General features: G+C 37.7%; 1 protein-coding gene across 17 annotated transcripts in view; it reads right to left on the bottom strand.

The window, feature by feature from the left end:
• The window catches only part of grip1.S (glutamate receptor interacting protein 1 S homeolog), a 260,071-nt gene that overhangs the window by 10,485 nt on the left and 230,508 nt on the right, over positions 1-19,078 (bottom strand). For 12 of the 17 annotated variants that reach the window (XM_041588620.1, XM_041588618.1, XM_041588624.1 and 9 more), the window contains 8 exons: positions 17,173-17,328; positions 11,293-11,479; positions 6,145-6,290; positions 5,965-6,045; positions 4,904-4,973; positions 2,335-2,480; positions 1,306-1,450; positions 360-499 (listed from right to left, as the gene is read on the bottom strand). In XM_041588620.1, coding sequence (XP_041444554.1) covers positions 360-499; positions 1,306-1,450; positions 2,335-2,480; positions 4,904-4,973; positions 5,965-6,045; positions 6,145-6,290; positions 11,293-11,479; positions 17,173-17,328 — 1,071 coding nt within the window. The remainder of the gene's footprint in view (positions 1-359; positions 500-1,305; positions 1,451-2,334; positions 2,481-4,903; positions 4,974-5,964; positions 6,046-6,144; positions 6,291-11,292; positions 11,480-17,172; positions 17,329-19,078) is intronic. The other 5 variants (XM_018255978.2, XM_041588625.1, XM_041588628.1 and 2 more) reach the window with 1 other exon arrangement.

Below are 19,078 nucleotides of genomic sequence, written 5' to 3'. Positions count from 1 at the left end.
TTATTTATGTGCAAAACTAACTGCAGCTTTCACATTTCAGTAATGATCACAGAAACATAATTATGATCATCATCAGCATTTTTCTGCAATGCTATTTCTCTAACTTTAAAATGACAGATGACAGGACCAAAGCAGAAATTGGTGCCAGATAAAAATCATCATAAATCCATTTTTATATAACTTTGGGTAAGGCATACTGTGCATCAGCCTTAACTATACCGTAGCCTATCGTGTAGCACTACAGATTTTCAGTAACAAATTCATGTCTAATAAAATGAAAACAAAGTCTGTTCATATGGTCAGTGCATAACATTATACACAATTAACTGTCACAAATGATAACTACCCATCTGGCTTACCATCCGTTTGTTTTTTTATTTTTAAAGTGACTGTCTCCCCTGCCATCTGTAATAAATGGATGGCTTCACTTAAGGGCTTCCCTTTTAAACTGTTGCTGTTAATGGCAAGGATTCTGTCTCCAATGTGGATTGCCCCCGTCCTACAGAAGAAAGAGTTCAAATATAACATGATTCATTAGTAAAAGGAACAGCAGATCTCACTTTAGCTATAAATGCTTTATTTGGTCTCATGTTTAAAGTCTATTCATTGCAGCCTTTGTACACAACATCACTATTCTGTTATTGTTATAATCAAATTCCGAAAATAAGAGATTTTTTTTTTTTTTTTTTTTATACTGGAAATCAAATTGCAAAAATATTTTCAATCGTCAATATTATTATAATTATTTACCCACCAAGGAGACTTTTTGGAGGTAGAGACCAAATAAATTAACCAAATTATTTGGGCACAAACATAAAAACAAAACAACAAACCTACACTCATCTTAAGGCTCATAAGTCTCTAGTACATCTCTTACTTCTCGTACATATTCATATATACTGGGAAAAAGGTGTTGATTGTAAATACATTTCCAAGTTTATTGGCAGTTATCCGCCTAAAAAAAAATCAATAAAAGTTTCACCATAAAAAAATAAAAAATCTTGCAGCTTTAGAAGAATGAATCACATGAAGAGTTACTGCATACAATAAAGCCAGATATAGGTATGGGACCTGGTATCCAGAATGCTCGGGACCTAGGGGTTTTCTGAATAAGGGGTATTTTTGCATATTGGACCTTCAATTTGGATTGTTTTGCCTCTAATAAGAATCAATTCTAACTTCCTTATGATCAAGTACAAAGAATTATTTTATTATTACAGAGAAAAAAAAACATCCCAGATATTGCCTGTCCCTGTGCTAGTAAAGATGTAGTGATCCGATTCAGAATTCATTAACAAAATGTACCTCTCAGCCAATCCGCCTTTAGTAAGACTTGAGATGATAATTGGATCAAAAGGTTCTTCAGTACCAGAAATGGTAATGCCCAGAGGCCCTCCATATCGCTTTAGTTCAACCGTATAAATAATAGATCCGCTAGTCTCCTGTTCATCTACAAGAAATGACAAAATGGATATTACTGGTCTTGCATCTTAATCGCACTGCTGAGATAAATTGGAATCAATTACAAACTCTTAGGAGGTTAACAGCCTAGCATCTTTATTAGTCAACATGCCATCATTGTACCAGCTGCCAGAAACACAGATCTACCTGGAAAATTCTGATTTTCCACTTGAGAGCCTTTGGTGTACATTGAGTAGCCCTGAAGGTCTTAAAGATACATGAACATCTATAAAACAATACAGGGGAGTCTGTTTCCCACTTCATGTGCCTTTTTAACAGTTTCGCATATATTCTTTGGGTCAGGCATGCACCCTTGCTTTACTGTTCTTTTTATATATCTAAAGTCAGGTCTAAAGGTTAATGAACCCCTTAAGGACTTGACATTAATGCATATCCAAGCCTTAAAGTGAAGAATAATTTCCATAGATTACTGCTGGACTTTGTACACAGTAAAATATGTCCTTTGTTGCCTTATTTTGGGTGTTGCAAAAAGAAGCATTTAAGCAGTTTGCTATTATAAGCTTGTTTTAGAAAGCCATTGTTCTCTGTCCCACACCGCCTCCAGTTAAAGGGGATCAATGCAAGAAAATGTTTCTTGTACAATGAAAGAAAAAAGTAACTTTCTTATAAACATTCATTAAAAAGTCTTCAGGACCAAGGACAGCAGTTCTAGGATTTAAAGAATTGCCAAACAATACATGTAAATGCACAAAAACAAAGGTTTGTTACTCAATGGTCTCACACAGAAGCCATCCTTAGTGGGAAAACAAAAAGCATTAAAAAAGAATAAAAAGAAATAAAAAGTAACATTCTCATTGGCACAATTAAAGAAAATGGAAATATTTGAATAGGAAATATGCCTTATTTTCTCACCGGAATTATCTTCATCTTTACGAATTTTCAGCTTTACAAGTTCCTCGCACTGCTGTAATATTTGAACAGCATCTTCCATGGGGCAGTTGTCTAGGCGGATGTTGTCTATGGCGAGCAGCTTGTCTCCAAGCTCTAGGGTTCCAGTGCTGTAAAAACAAATTTGTGCCATAATGTGAGGCTGCTGACTTTCATTTTTGTAAAATGTAAGGTGAGTTCAATTTAGAAGCTGGAAGATAAGTAGGGCTTGGGCATTCTAGGAATATTATTGGAAGATGATGCTGGAGGCAACTAAGTGGCCTATGAATGTACAAATGCCTCCACAGGTGCATGATATGCAGTTTTAGGATACCATTATATGTGAAACAGATTTGATGGGCCCTATAAGAATTGTTTATCAGGGCCCAATAACTTTGCACAACAGTGAATAAATAGAATTGCTTAGCTTTACTCATGAACTGGCTGTCAGGCAAAGCCCCTGGATCTACAAGGAGGCATGTATGACCCATCACCTATGGGTTGGTGCATGATCCTTTAAAAGGATACTGTCATGGGAAAATAGGTTTTTTTCAAAACGCATCAGTTAATAGGAGCGGCTCCAGCAGAATACTGCACTGAAATCAGTTTCTCAAAAGAGCAGATTTTTTTTATATTTAATTTTGAAATCTGACATGGGGCTAGACATATTGTCAGTTTCCCAGCTGCCCCCAATCATGTGACTTGTGCTCTTATAAACTTCAGTCACTCTTTACTGCTGTACTGCAAGTTGGAGTGATATCACCCCCAGCAGCCTAACAACAGAACAATGGGAAGGTAACCAGATAGCAGCTCCCTGATACAAGATAACAGTTGCCTGGTAGATCTAAGAACAGCACTCAATAGTAAAAAGCCAAGTCCCACTGAGACACATTCAGTTACATTGAGTAGGAGAAACAACAGCCTGCCAGAAAGCAGTTCCACCCTAAAGTGCTGGCTCTTTTTGAAAGCACATGACCAGGCAAAATGACCTGAGATGGCTGCCTACACACCAATATTATAAATTTAAAAAAAATACACTTGTTGGTTCAGGAATGAAATTTTACATGGTAGAGTGAATTATTTGTAGTGAAAACAGTATAATTTAGAAGTAATAACTACACCATAAAAATCATGACAGAATCCCTTCAAGCACACAAGAAAATTTAAGGAGCCAACCAGAAAAAAAATGCTATTCTGGATCTAGTGATATCTAATGACCCAGAACGTATAGCAAATGTGCAAGTAATTGAACCCCTGGGTAATAGTGACCATATTGTGATCTCATATAGAGGCAGATTTATCAAGGGTTGAATTTCAAATTCATGTGAGTTTTTTAACACATGAATTTGATTTTACTAGAAATTCAACTGTTCAGCTATTTATTATTAAATCGAATATGTAAAACTCGGACAAATTTTACAGACACAAACTCGGACCAAAAAAACTCAAATTTTAGGAAGGTTGCAAACATCTTCAAATTGGTCACTGGATCTCTCCCATTGACTTATACATGAATTCGGCAGATTTTAGGTGGCGAATAGTCGAATTTGAATTCTTAAAGGGCCAGAGTATGACAAATCTCTACTCGAATTGAGTTTGGATATTTTCCTAGTCAAATCTGACAGTTTTGACCATATAAAAAATTTGAATTTTAATTTTCAATTCGACCCTTAATGTCTGGTGCAAAAAAAAAAAATACATTGGGTCAACAAAAACCTTGAATTTCAGAAAAGCTAATTTTAGAGCCTTGAGCGCTGCCCTTCAGAACATAAATTGAGGCAGTATGTTTTTATCTAAAAACACAGAACAGAAGTGGTTGTAATTTCAAATTATATCATATCGTTACTGTTCTCAATTTATTACCTTAAGAAGTAAACGTAGAAGCACCAAGAACCACTCTATGTGGCTTAATAAAGAAGTAAAGAAGTTAACAGGAAAGAAGAGAAAGGCATTTAAAAACTACAAGTCTGTGGGGACAGAAGCTGCGTTTAATGAATATAAACACTGTAATAAATGTTGTAAAACCACAATCTGGAAGGCAAAGCAAGGAAATCAGGAGCGCATTGCGGCTGAGGCTAAGACTAATCCCGAAAAGTTTTTTCAAGTGTATTAATAGTAAAAAGATGTGGGTTGAGAGTGTTGCTCCTTTAAATAATTGTACCAGTATAGTTGTAACAGATACAAAAAAAGCAAATGTGCTAAATCAGTTCTTTTCTTTAGTGTATACAATAGAGGAGTCTGAGTTCCCAGGCTCACTTCATAGGTGCACTGTTGGATCAGCTCAAGCTAGTCAGTGGCTGACTCAGGATATGGTTCATAAAGCTTTAATAAAAATGTATTTAAACAAGGTGCCAGTGCCAGATGGCATATATCCCCAGGTTCTAAGAGAGCTTGATTCAGTTTTAGACTCACCTCAAAAAGCAAGCTTTGCACACTGCAGTGCAGTTAAGTAAATTACCCCTTAAATCAAACTAAAGAAGTCTAACAGTCTAATAATGTAAGAAAGTTTTGAATATTACAGTTCAAGACATGGACTGTATCACAGGACACTTACCGGTGTGCAACGCTCCCTTTCTTAATATCAGAAATAACCAAAGGGTCACCGTTCTTCCGAGTGGAAGGAGCTGAAAAGCACAAGCACAATTTTTCCCATCTATGGAACTAAAACTTAAGCCCTCTAAAGTGAATGATGCACACCAAAACTCTGGGTATAAACATTATTCCTTTCATCTGCACATAGTGAAAATAAAATACAAAAGCAATCTATCATATAGACTTCACCCATCCAAGGTAATACCAGCCAATCAGGAATCCACTTCAAACAAAATAAATCAAAGCCATACAGTAGAATGGACCAATGATATAAAGTAGTGTTGCAGCATTTTAAGCCTCTGGCTCCAGTTGAAGTGCATCAACCAGCTGCTGTGGGATACAGGGAATTCAAGAACTACTCAGGAGGCGACTTAACATTCAGAAAATACTACCACTATTAATAAGGTTACATTATCGAGATTCATCTATTTGCAAACTTTTAGTAATTTTTCAAGAATTACAATAACTGAGAAATCATCTGAAACTATCAATGCTGATAACATGGCATGTATTTGCACGAGGGGTTAATTAGCTAACTCTGTGTCTGACATTGGGAACATCTGCTCTGTGGCAGAAAAACAATCCTCCCTCGCAGCTCTTTAATCTGTATCTATTTCCAGGAGCTGACCAAGTCGTTATTACTAAATTATTAATCGGTCAGGTGTATTAGGTTCAGAGAGGATTTTTTCTGGGTTTTGCAGACCTTTTCGTAAGAATCCAATTTAAGCATTGCTTTTAAGTCATCATAGCAACACAGACAAGAAGCCAGGATTCCCAGCGACCCAAGGATGGAACACAACATGCACACACACAATGAAAGAAAGAATAAAAAATAGGATAATTCCTTCCTTCCATTATATATTAATATTTGCATATGGGAGCTCAGATATTTGGTTTGTGCAGCACTCTCTTTCCTATAAATGCCTTAATTCACCACATACTGATTGGCCTATTTTTAACAAACTTATTGTGTGGTGTCTTGCCCCCCCCCAATTTTCTCCTGCACTTAACAATAATACATACAACTTATTGTGATGCCAAGTTCCACGTTGTGCTTCTTTGGTAGTTTCACATGGAATGTCCCACTGCTGGGTATCACAGACTCTGCAAGAGAATAGGGGCAATCAAGCTCATGAACTTACACTAGCAGCCAAAACTGGAAAGTAAAACTTACAGCTCTTCCACTAGATGGTAAATACTTACCTGCAACATCAAACTCTACTTCCAGTGTAACTTTGCCTGCAATTGTTGAATCTCTTAAAAGCTGATTGGCCTCTTCAAATGTGCTGTCCTCTGTCTGCACACCATTTATTGCAATCACCCTGTCTCCTACTTGGAGGACTCCACACCTGTAAAAGTTCACAAAGAACTCACGTTTTAAAATTCAAACATAAATCTCGGATGGCCTCTGCCTACTACAAATGCTGAACACTAGATCATGACTGGTTATTTATGTGCTTATAGTGTTCATGCCTTCAGACCCACAAAAGATAAATAGAACCAATTACTCATAGCAGTATTGCATGGTGACAGTCACATGAAAGCATGTGGGCACAAGCTGTAAGCAGAAAATAAAGGACATATGAGAATTAAAATAGGCCCTGGCCTCTCAGGTACACAGAGGTCCAATCAGCCCACAAAGAGGCTCTAACAGCCCCCACCAGCCCACTAAATACTGATTTTCTATGGGAACTTATAGCAGCCCCTCTGGCATTTGCCAGAACCCACAGATTGCCAGTTCGGGCCTGTGTGCATCCTCTAGAGAACCATGGGCACCGAAGGCCTGCAGACCTTCTCTATTATCTAAAGAGACATACCTGTGATGAGTAGCGCTAATTCTATTTAGTAACACCATGTGCCCACCCAACTCTACTCTGCACAGCTAAGCAATAGGATATATATTTTTTCGAAATATACAGACCCAGAACTGAAATATAAATACAATGTAATAGAATAATTATGGTAACTGGAGATGATGGAATGTTTTCCCTTTCAGAGAAGAACAGCAACAAAAATATATTTATTTATTCAACTCATTTCTGGTAGGTATTAATATGTGCTTGATGAATATTCTGTTGTGATTTGGCATAATAACATGGTTTCAGGTTAAATTGTTCCAGTCAGTTACTGGCCATCACCAATTAGCAATCATCAGCAAAGCTCTGCCGATCATCTTGAACATGCCAACATTTTACTCAGAAGAGGTGGGATTAAACAAAAGGTAGGTGAAAGAGCTGTTTTAGGGAAAAAATACTATAGAGCTAATTTATTCAGGTTGGGTATTAGCAGACTATGGTCTTTTCATGAAAAAAAGGATCTCAGCCTGAGGCAGCAGTCCCGATGCTGCCCCCCCTTACGCTCTGCACTTAAAACGTCAGTTTTGGAGCAGTTCAAAGGGGGGCCACATTGCTAGTGCAATGAGCGCAATAACTCCAAGGATCTAGGTGAACCATAGGCCAACAATTGGGCCCCCTGGGGGGGGGAGGGCCCAGGTGACTTAGTAGCATGGGGCCCCATGATTACTGATGATGGCCCTGACTACTGACATAGTTTATACCATTTGTGCTAAGTGAGAAAGCAGTTTGTGTAGTGTTGTGGTAACATGGCAATCGTGTGTTGAGACTATGCACATCAGTTCTATCATAACATTTTAGGTTATTTTTTCTTATGAGAAAGAGCATATTGGAATATAGACTAATACATACCCAATTTTCTTGTGTTATCACTTGGCTAAAGTGTTGACACAGTTCAGTAACCTATAGCAAACAAACAGCCGTCTGCTTCAGGTAGTCCAATACAATGTATTCATTAAAATGATGAATACATTGTATTGGAAATTATGGATAACCAAACCATAATACATACAATTTTTGAAATAGGAAGGATGGGAAAAGAAACATATATCCCTATATGTAATATAAGGCACTATATTTGCCCAGGAGCTGTAACCCATGTCATCCAATACGATGCTTGCATTTAAACAGGTGACTAGTAAATTCTCCCTTCTGATTGGTTGCTATGGGTTACTACCCTGGGCAAACTTAGTGCCTTTTCTTAAATAGCCCCAATAGTTGTCAAAAGGAGCAGGATATATATATATATATATATATATATATATATATATATATATATATATATAAAATTTATTTTTCATTTTACAACTTATAATGTGCTTCCCCAAATCTGGTATGGATATCAATAACAAGGGACGGAGAGCAACCCCTGTGCGTGATCTTACCCCTATGTAGCATACGGCAGAGGTAGACATAAGCTTAATCAATTTAATTTTATTACAACTAAATAAGCTTCACATTTTCTGAGCACATCTTGATCTTTAATACACTTGTGTTTGTTATATTGTTACATAATTGTCTACCATTAGATAACATCACTACAATGTAATTGACTGTATCCTTGTTAATTTGATACAGCAGAAAAGATTGCTTTTTCACCCTGCACAAAGACATTGGACACTTTTTTCTATGTTTTGCTAATAATTTTTTGAATGTTTTAATTATTTTTACTTTTTTTGTGTGTTATTTTGTCACATCCCTGTTTGCCACACCATGTATTTATTCTGATGTTTGTATTTCCGGGAGAGAGTGAGAGAGTGTGTATCACATAGCAAGGGTCATCAACAGTGTGACTCAGTAATGCACTGGTAAGTAACAGTATTGTATATCTATCTATGTGGGATGCATCCAAATGTAAAACTTGTAGCCTGTGGGCTTTATATCTCCTATCTTAAAAGCTGAGTTATTAGTTCCTTTTTTGAATATAATTTTGTGTAGCTCTGCTGTGCATCAATCTTCCAATCATTTCCTGCAGCAGGCCCACTCAGTCTGATTACACAAACATGCCACAATTACAAAAGGCCTGTGAAATGTCCCAAAGAAGTGATTAATAATTCAAAACTAATGGGGGGAGCACACGGAGTGCTGACTGATGAAGCTTTCCCTGTTGTGCAGGAGAAAATGTTGAAGTTCTCTATATGCCAGTCCTTTTCAACGCCTGCCCTCTACTGTAATTAATATAGCCTCCAGGCTCCCTGACAGAAACCAGCATGTTAAAGCCACTAGAGCTTGTTAATCTTCCCATGCCAGGTAAAGAACATGATATTTTAATGTCAGATCAAAAATTTCATTACATGCTGCATGCAGAGCATCATTTATTCATACCAAAAAGGCACACCTTGAAAAACAAATCTCTTACTCTGGAGTTTAGTCAGCAAGAAAGGAATTTACTTTAATGGGCTATAGAAATGAAGAACAATAAGAAACACATATATACGCTAATAATAATCAGCTGGCAATTTTAGAACGAAATGGACTGATCATTTCAGTTAAGTATTTAACTGCAGGAGGGAAAGCTGGGTACAATGAGCTGCACTGTGGATCCTGCATTTTGATTTGAATTTAAGAAGATATATACTTCTTTAACAAGAACTGTGCAGGAGAACGTACATCTAAATATTTCATGTATGGTAAAAGACACACAATATATAAACTAGTAAGCTTGGAAACGGGTGTTTTTTTGGATAAGATGTCTGCGTAATATAGAATAGTTCAAGTATTATTTATATACTGGAAGATAGGGTGCAAAGAAATGGGTGTAATCTTTTCTCTGCAGTGTGTATCCTGCCTTCTAGCTTCAGTGAATGATCATTGGCCTCTGCACTCTATTTCAAGCAGTTAGTTGAGCCTTGAGCTGCCTGTATTTGGCAGGACACTATGGGAAATGGCATTGCTTTATTTAAGAGCTTTCCCCAGCTCTCAGTTTAAATTGGACATTCCAGATTTGCAGACTGCAAAATGTTCCAGGTCTAATTAGAAAGTTGGCAGGGTTTTTATGGTGGATCAGGGGTATGTCTGGATGGAACCAACTAGCAATGGGGGCTCTCCTAAATGATTCCACTTTTACATTTTCTGATGTAGGGATGAATGACTTTCTGTCTGCACAATGAGTTTTTTGATAATAATCAATAATATATGCCCTTAAAGCTGGCCATAGACACAAAGATGCAATTTTGTACAATTTTCGGATCGTGTGTGGAGTGTCCCGACATTTCTTGTACCACACAATCGGCCGTTTAGTTGATCAGGCAGGTTAAAAGATTTCGGCTATCAATAATAATATCTCTATCTGATGATATCAATGCATGACTATCACTAATGTCTCTACTATTTGTATATGAATTTGTACAATTGCTGTCTGTCGATTAATGGCCAGAACATAGTTATTATATAGTTATAGATTTGTTATTTTTCCCACTTATTTAATCTAAATGGTTAACGGTAGATCATTAGACATACAAAGAATAAAATGTACACATCTATTGGTTGCTGCTCCCAGCACATATTTTATTGTAGCGATTGCACTTGATCTGATAGGTTCAAATCCAGGTATCTATTATGTGTGACTATGCACAAACCACTTAATCTTGAAAGTGTATAAGCATACATGCACCCGCAACGATTGACTTGATTGTAAAGATCTTTGACCTCATCAAATCAACATGGAACAGACCAGGTGCCTTGAAAGAAAAAAAACCCACATGGAAGGCTACCTTTGAAATATTCTACATTCATGCAAAGGTGCTTAATAAATATACTAACTGTAATAATGCTACAAAAGATTAAACGCAACGCTTCTATTGCAATATCAGGTTCAACCTGCTACATTGCTTTCACTCTGCCATTTTTATTTTTACAGGCAAGAAAATACAGAATGAATGTTGTGTTTGTTCTGATACATACTGTATACTGTACATGAATTGCAATTAAGCTCAGACCTCCAGGTGGGCCTTCTCTTCTGCAGGGCCTTTAACCTAACCTGTGAGTTGACAAATTCCCAACCAGAACCATGGCTCCCTTATCCTGGGCCTCCTGTCCAAGGCCATTGTCAAAAATCCAATTAGCACTCATACAAGTAGGACGTCAGACAGGGGTGCTGTGCCAGTGAGGCAAGTTGAGAAACTCAGCTCTAGCGGCAGCACTGAACAGGTTACAAAGGGTGTCAAAATACCACTCCTTGCAACTTTAAGAGGTGAATTTGTGGTTATTGTACACTCTCCATTATCAAAGCGTAAGCGTTGGCTTTAAAATTGCGCCTGGCAAGTGCCCCCACCATCACAAAATAGACAGGGCTATATAATGTGTTAAGGCCAAAGTTATAGCATCATGTGCAGATTTATCCATTGGTCACCTTCTTATTGATATTCTGTCCTTGAGGTTGCTATGCAAGCAAGATGGGAGCAACTTATTATTTTTAGCTATCAGGCACATTATCTCAAACATGTTCTAAACAGAAAAAAGTCTTTAACTATGAAGTAAGAAATGAAATGGCACTTACCTTTCAGCTGGGCTGTCAACATCAATATAGGAGATAAGTGGTGGAGAAGACAATGTCTCAGTGGCAAACACACTGCCCTGGAGCTGTATCCCAAACCCAACAACTGGGTCTGCAGTCAGTACAACCTCTGTGCTCTCTGTGTGTACAATTTGACCTGCCAAACCAACAGTACTGGATGCCAAAGACACTGCAAAAACAAGAACAAATACTAGTAATTATATAATCAAAGCAAAAGTGATTAGCCACATAAGAAAAGTAATATATGATGGGAAGCAATTGATCGATTCAATCAGTTTCTAAAATGTGTGGATGATGCATTTAGGCATAAACTATTTGTTCCTGAAAGGAACTCAAGATATCAAAAATTCCAGGCTCCCTGGTCATAAGGTCTGAAGCACAGTGACCAAGCCATTCAAATTTCTGCCTAGTCTGTGTGTTTACCAGTTCCAGCTTCCTCCTTGACCCTTAACAGTGTTAAGAATAAACAAATGTATAAGGGTTCCACAACCTGACACAAACTAGAGGGGAAAAAAAGTAGAGGAAAAAATGCCAACAAGTCTAAAGGGCAAACACAAAGGATTAATGACTGATGAAGCATCAATAAACACGGGGACAGCATAAAGCCATTTATGTTCCGACAGGCTTCTCAACCACTTGTGAGTTCAGCTACAGCAGGCATGTCCAAAATCAGGCCCGGGGGCCAATTGCAGCCCGTTTTCAAATTTACACCGGCCCTCAGCCTCCATCAATGAAATTAATAATAATGTTGCCCCCAGCACCATGCAATCAGGAATCACGTAGCCGTAGCAGTAATATTAAGGCACATTAGTGAAATGGTCTGCCACTTGGTCTATACTGCTGCCTGTGTGCTGAAGGTCTTAGTAATAGACATGACTGGCACATAGTGACGACCCCCACACATTTCACCTCACCAATCTGGCCCTCTTTGCAAAAAGTTTGGACACCAATGAGCTACTGTATATTCATTGGATTAAACTTAATTTCCTTTGTTCATCCATCCTAAACTCAAACACTGCTATAAAGCCATCATGATCTGATTACACATAAATAACTACTTCCACTAGATTGCTTATTGGGTATTCACTGAATGTCTCTGTGGATGCGGAAGCTGAATGAAACTGGGTGAAACTACATTGTTTTAGCCCATCTTTAGCACAAAGTAAATCTATTTTTGTATGAAAATAAATACAAGTGTTTACAGATAAGTCACATAAGTATAGTCTCTAGTTCATCAAGCTAAACTTTAAACAACAACTAGTTTAGCATATTCTGAAGAAAAAACAAGCACGGAAACTGGTCTATGGGAACATCTTTGTTCTGCTATAAAACTCAAAATGAAGGAAACATTTAAGGAGTTTAAATGAGACCTGTTTGGCATTGCATTGTACTCAATATTCCCTCAAAACAGGCAAGTAAAGTCCTTCTTACATAATGCTATTACATTAGTGATAATGGAAACACAAATTAATTCTAAAACGGAACCTTCCATTAAGACACATTACGTGTGAAACATATTTTTGAGATGCTTTCCCGATATCACAAAAGTAAAACAGTAAAGAGGTTTGTGCTAACACATTACAGTCTATTTGTTGTTGTTGCATTTTTCCCTATTACAATGAATAGCAACAATGATTCTGACTTCTGAACTATATAAGAAATGATGGTCTTAATGTACTTGCCTTGCTACTTACCCAAAATACTTTGCAGTGCAAGTTTGTAGGAGAGTTATTGAGGGTCACAGACTTTGCTAGTAATCACTGTTGGTCAGGGGAGAAGATTGATGGTACAATAGACAAAGTGTTTCAATGTTATAACAAAAATAATAAAAATATTTTCTTATTTTCTCAGCCCTCTTGTCTGTTAAGTTGATATTTAGAGAATGCAGAACACAACTCTATATTAACAAAATAATTTTGGTATTTACCCAACATCAACTCTGCAGTATCTTTATATGGTCAGGTATGTCTATGAACATTTGGTGTGGATGACAATGGACATCCTATACAGGTTTGAGATTTACAATTCATTATGTTTTTGATTTACTTTATGGCCACCCAGAGCAAGGACTTTGAGAGCCATAAAATAAAACCCACCAAAGATAAATTAGGCTTAGGCCATTCAAAAAATGCAAGGGTACAAGGGATTCCTAAGGATTAGTAAATTACAATTTTTTATTTTAAGGGGCTGTTCACCTTCAAACACTTTTTTCAGTTAATTTGGTTTCAGATAGTTCACCAGAAATAAAGACATTTTTCAATTACTTTCTATTTTCTATTTGTGAGTGTTTTTCTAATATTGAAGTGTAAAGTTTAATTTTTCACCTTCTAAAGCAGCTCTGGGAGGGGGGACTCTATAACTGGGAGAGGTTAAATGAACAGGGCAGAGAGGGAAATGAACAGTGCAGGGAGGGGAGGAGGGAAAGGAACAGGACAGAGAAGGAGAGAAAGGAGCAGTTCAGGGAAGGTAAAACAAGCAGTAAGGGTTAACAGATGTCTGCAGGGAAGGACTCATTGTGATATCACAAAAACGCCCACTCCTCCCTCACTGGTGGCTGCAGAGTCAGATAGTGGAAAGTCTTGGACAGGAAATTGCAAAGGGGGAGGGCTGAGTACAGTTTTCAAACTATTACAGACGGTTTACATACATGGTTTGATGCATTGTGAAAATGTATGCTATATGTCCCCTTTAAAGGCAGCTGTTAGAAAAAATTGATACAATAGTTGCTAATATTCCACAGATGCTGCTGAAAAATGTATTAACTAATTGTAGCAAAATTGTAACGGTTCAGATTCCGCTCCTGGTAAAGTCCTGCACAGGTCCAATCAGGCAGACCCATGCCGACCAGAGCCCGAAGATGTGCAAGCCAACCCACAACCACCATCCAGAATGCCCTGCCACCCGGACCCACTAGCTGACAAAGCCTGCAAACAGCTGGCTTACCCCCCGACCCGGCATCCGCAAAAACCAGAAGTGACGTCACTTTTAACCGGTAATGACGTCACTTTTACCCGGACGTTAATAAAGGGAATAAAAATCCCTTATAATACAGACTAAAAAATAGAATTATCTGTAGTTGTAAAACAATCAATTTCTTTGTGCCCTACGTTTTTTTTTAAAAAAATTATATTTATCATCAAAAAGATGAGCAGGCATCTCACTGCCTTGTTCTAGGAAGAAGTCTAAGCACATAATGATAAGTCATGTCTTCAACTTTCCTTAACATCAAGTTATCACTTAAGGTGGCCATAGATGCATCGATATTATCATACGAAAGATCATTCATACAATAATCGTTACATGTGTGGTGGTATATAAGGTGACCAATATTGGTAAAAAGCTTTGGATATCCATCTTGCGGATCAGGCAGCACTGAAAATTTGGATCAGACACCTGAAGGTTCGTGAACATCATAATGTTAATACTGAATCATCAAAGCTAAAGAATTATTTTTGCTTTTATCTGCATATCTGATGATTCAGCTCTTAACATTAGAAGAGTGGATGAAAGATCTTTGGTACGACCAATGGTTGTGGGAAAGATAGTGATTCTAGCATGTATGTATGTATGTATTTATGTATGTAGCATGTATGGCCACCTTTACTCTTAAATAACAAGTATATGAACAAAAGAGGGTTCATTATAAAGCCCAAGTGCAGAAGCACTAAAGCACACCTTTCAGTGGTCATGCAGAGAGCACTTCTGCCCCACATCTAGCTGTACCATGTATCTGTTCATCGAGAAAGAGGAAGGCAATTTGCAAAGTGCAAAAAACAGACTATATTTGCACTCTGCACACTGCCTGCTTTAAAGAATTTCTGTTTTGAAGTACTAAGGCTTCCAACTGCCCCCATATGTCAAAGAGCTTCCAGCATAAAGGAGCTGCTTCCTGTGTTTATTTAATGTAGATCCTTGTGACATATCACATTCAGTACATCATGTAGATCTAGCACAGACTCATAGTGACTATAAAGTATAGACTAGATCTGCACTGTGATGTTTTAATGATATTCAAGTATATATTAAATATTATGATTTTGATATACATTGTTCATGCATGTTCCAAGTTATAAAGGCCTACATGTTGCTCAACTGGCTATAAAATATTATGACAAGATCCACAGTATTCTTTAGTTGCTCCATGTGAAATAGACCTACATCCTGCTCAAGTGGTTATTAAATATTACTGGGCTCATTTTATTTTGCATCCATTTATTTTCAAGTGAGGAGTGTGTTCTTTGCCTCATTTAGCATGGCATGCCATCTACACTTGGCATAAACATGATCATGGTTCATTAAATAAATGTCTTTATACATGTACAGTATACATTTGTACCATGCTGTTATGAACATTTGAAAATACAAATATATTTTTGTAACAGAGAACATACTTAGATTTTGCAAACCTGGTGTCATATAGCTTTGTGTTGGTACTAACATGGGCAGCTTTAGTGATTTCAATAGAGGACAAATATAGCAGTTTATGTAACAAATCCTCCCAAAACATCACACGGTACTTGAGCTCCTCCCCCCATGATGTCACATGCATAATCACAACATGGCAACACCCAGCTCAACAATAACACTGCCCAGTCAGTTGATAAACATTGGTTATACAGCACTGCAGAGACTGCACCCCAAACTATTTATTCTGCATGGGGATATTCTCTGTTAAATACAACCCCTTGTAGCTGGTGATAGGATGATAAAGCCATCAGTTTATCAACAGCTAAAGAGCCACAGGCTCAATATCACTACTCTTGCAAATCAGCCTCACTATAAGTATGGGGGCATTTGAGCTCTTTCAAACAAACATCCCAACACATCAGCACCTTGGAGAACTGCCAGCAGAAAATTGGCTCATGATACAAGCTCCTATTAGCAGAATACTTTGTGCTACTAATTATTTCTTAAAGCAATGAGAAACCTAACAATACTAAACTGAATGAACAGATCTTTCTACCAGCAACAGAATTCATGTGCTCCTCACTAGTATTATTTCTGGAAAGCAATCTATATTTGTGTGAATCTGAAGCCTACACTGCGTATGTTTGGGGTAGGTCATCCATCAGGGTGGATTAAAGACTGTACTGCCACCAAATTATTTATCCATTTCTTTGACTTCTTTTGACTTCATTGTCACCTTCTACCTCTTGTCTATTGTTGACTGTAGTAATCCGCTAGCTCTGCACTAATGCACAAATATGTTGTTTCTCAGACTGATCATCAAAATAGAATTTTATTTATAATATAATGCCATGTTGTGTGTCTTTACAAACATAGCATCACATTGTCTATTATGAAAGATGGATAGTTTTTACTCCTTGAACAATATAAGCTTTTTAATTTCTTCTCAGTTTTGACCTTCAACATTAAAAGGAAAACAACATGAACGGCTTCATTAAGAACATTCAAATTGTATACATAAATCTAAGGCAAAAGCTGCCTTTACTCAGTGTGACCTTTCATAGATGAACAGTTTGGTGCTTTACTTTATGTTATGAACAAGCATTATTCATCCTTATGTATAAAATATGCCAACATGTGGCATTTAAATTGAAGCCATGACATCTGTAAAAGAGATCTCTAAACACTCATACTTACTGCTACCATTTAACATGCAAACTCTGTTTTGATGACAGATTTTGCAGCAACCACTACAGCAAAATATATAATAATATATATGAACTTTAGGTTTAGTGTCAGTAACTTGGGATTCTTATGATAGAAAATACACATATGTGGGTTAATGCTACTATGGTTTAGTCAATCAAAGCAAGCAAAGCCTTTGAACGAGGGGGTAGAAATTTTGGTGATTTAGTTGGGAAACATTTTTCATCTCATTCTATTTAAAGGACTTACAGGAACTTTTGAAGTCTTTCTTTTTCATTCTTCGCCTCATTAGTGTCCCACGAGGGCTGGTTGGATACAGGCTACGAGGTAAAGTCCCCGTATTGAGAGAACTCAAGCTGTACGCACTCATGGAGGTAGGAGAGAAGGATGAAGAAACCAATGCTGCTGCGAGAAAGGAGACATATATTATATTCTGTATTTCTCTTACATGACATCATTAGACACCATCAAGAGGCTAAAATATAAATCAAGGATCCTAACATGATGTTGTATGTGTTGTTAAGTATCCAATGAACAAGAGAAGAAGGGGCGGATATTATATATATCTATATCTATCTATCTATCTATATATATACACACACACACACACACACACACACACACACACACACACACACACACACACACACACACACACCACACACACACACACACACACACACACACACACACACACACACACACACACACACACACACACACACACACACACACACACACACACACACACACACACACACAGAGACATATATATTGGTACCCATTACAATTATTAAAGTAATTCTGCATGATTCCGTGACAGTATGCCAGTATACTAAGGACATATCCTCAGACCCGTCTAACTGAAGTAAAACTAGAATGGGTCTCCACTAGAATAGCATTTCTGATCAACAAACCGAACTTTTAAGAAGATCAGTTAATATAAACCTACACGGAGCACCTACAGTAGCTAAGGCCACATACAAGAAGCACTTTGCTGATACTGTAACTAACAGACATCCAAACCCCAGTGTATGCTAAGCTGCATTGCAGGATAGCAAAGCAGTGGTGGGACAGCATGACAGCTTGGGATACTGAGTCAATGGCTCTAGGTTTGTGAGCTACACCACCCAATATCACCACATATACAGTATGGAATAAATTGGGAGCCATGAAAATTATTTACGTCTGAGCTATATATATATATACTCACATATTGATTTCAGTATGAATCAGAAATATTAGTGAATCTAATAATAAAAGGGAACTGCTTAGACTAAATGGCTCTTCATAGAACATCTATTTTTAGTTTCTCCGCAACCCACAGGCAATGAAATGCATTACACTGCACACGCATCCAGTCACACTTTCACAAGGAAAAACCACAGAACGTGCTAACACCAGAAAACATTTTATATATTTCTTGATAGCGGGGAAAGGTGATAAAATAAAAGAAAGCTTTAATGCCTGGAATGGGAAAGCATGTAAAAAATAGAAGCGGGTGATTAAAGGGATACCAAAAGCTGTTAATGAAAAGTGGTCACACGTGGGATGCAAAAGAATATAATGTGTATATACAGTTAGATGTACAGTGAAGGCTAAAGCCTTGGGATAAATCATATTTTACGTTTGCTCAACATCATGTCTTTAGGTAGTTTGTAATGTTGCCAGCTGCCCAGGACCCACACGTCACGCCCGTGTGTGTGTGTTTGGGGGGGGGCAGCAGGAATAGCATTACATATTGTTAACAAACCTAAGAGCCTTGAGCTTTTGTTGAGGAAAAACTCCCACTATCTGCCAATGACTGATGAGTCATGACATGAGCCAGTGTTAGTTGGGACACTGCCTCATTGGCCCTGCTGGCAGAGTCTCAAGAAACTCTGCCATTACAATCTCAAACTGTACTTAAAGGAGAAGTAAACCCCTTATTGAAAAAACCTCTACTCCCCTCCCCTACATAGACCCTCCTCCCCCCCCAGTCTAGCGGCTACCCCGGGCAAATGCCCCTAACTTTTTATTTACCCCTTGGTGCAGATTTGCGGCATCGGAGTTCACGGCAGCCATCTTCTTCTCTTCAGTCTTCATCGGGAAGTATTGGTGCATGTGCAGTTGAAGCAGTCCTTAGGTAACGAAAATTGCCGAAGCGCCAGAAGAA

This window comes from Xenopus laevis, chromosome 3S (genome assembly GCF_017654675.1).
Source record: "Xenopus laevis strain J_2021 chromosome 3S, Xenopus_laevis_v10.1, whole genome shotgun sequence".
NCBI lineage: Eukaryota > Metazoa > Chordata > Amphibia > Anura > Pipidae > Xenopus > Xenopus laevis.
Note: the sequence above shows the minus strand (reverse complement) of the source record. Positions and strands in the feature narration are given on the sequence as shown.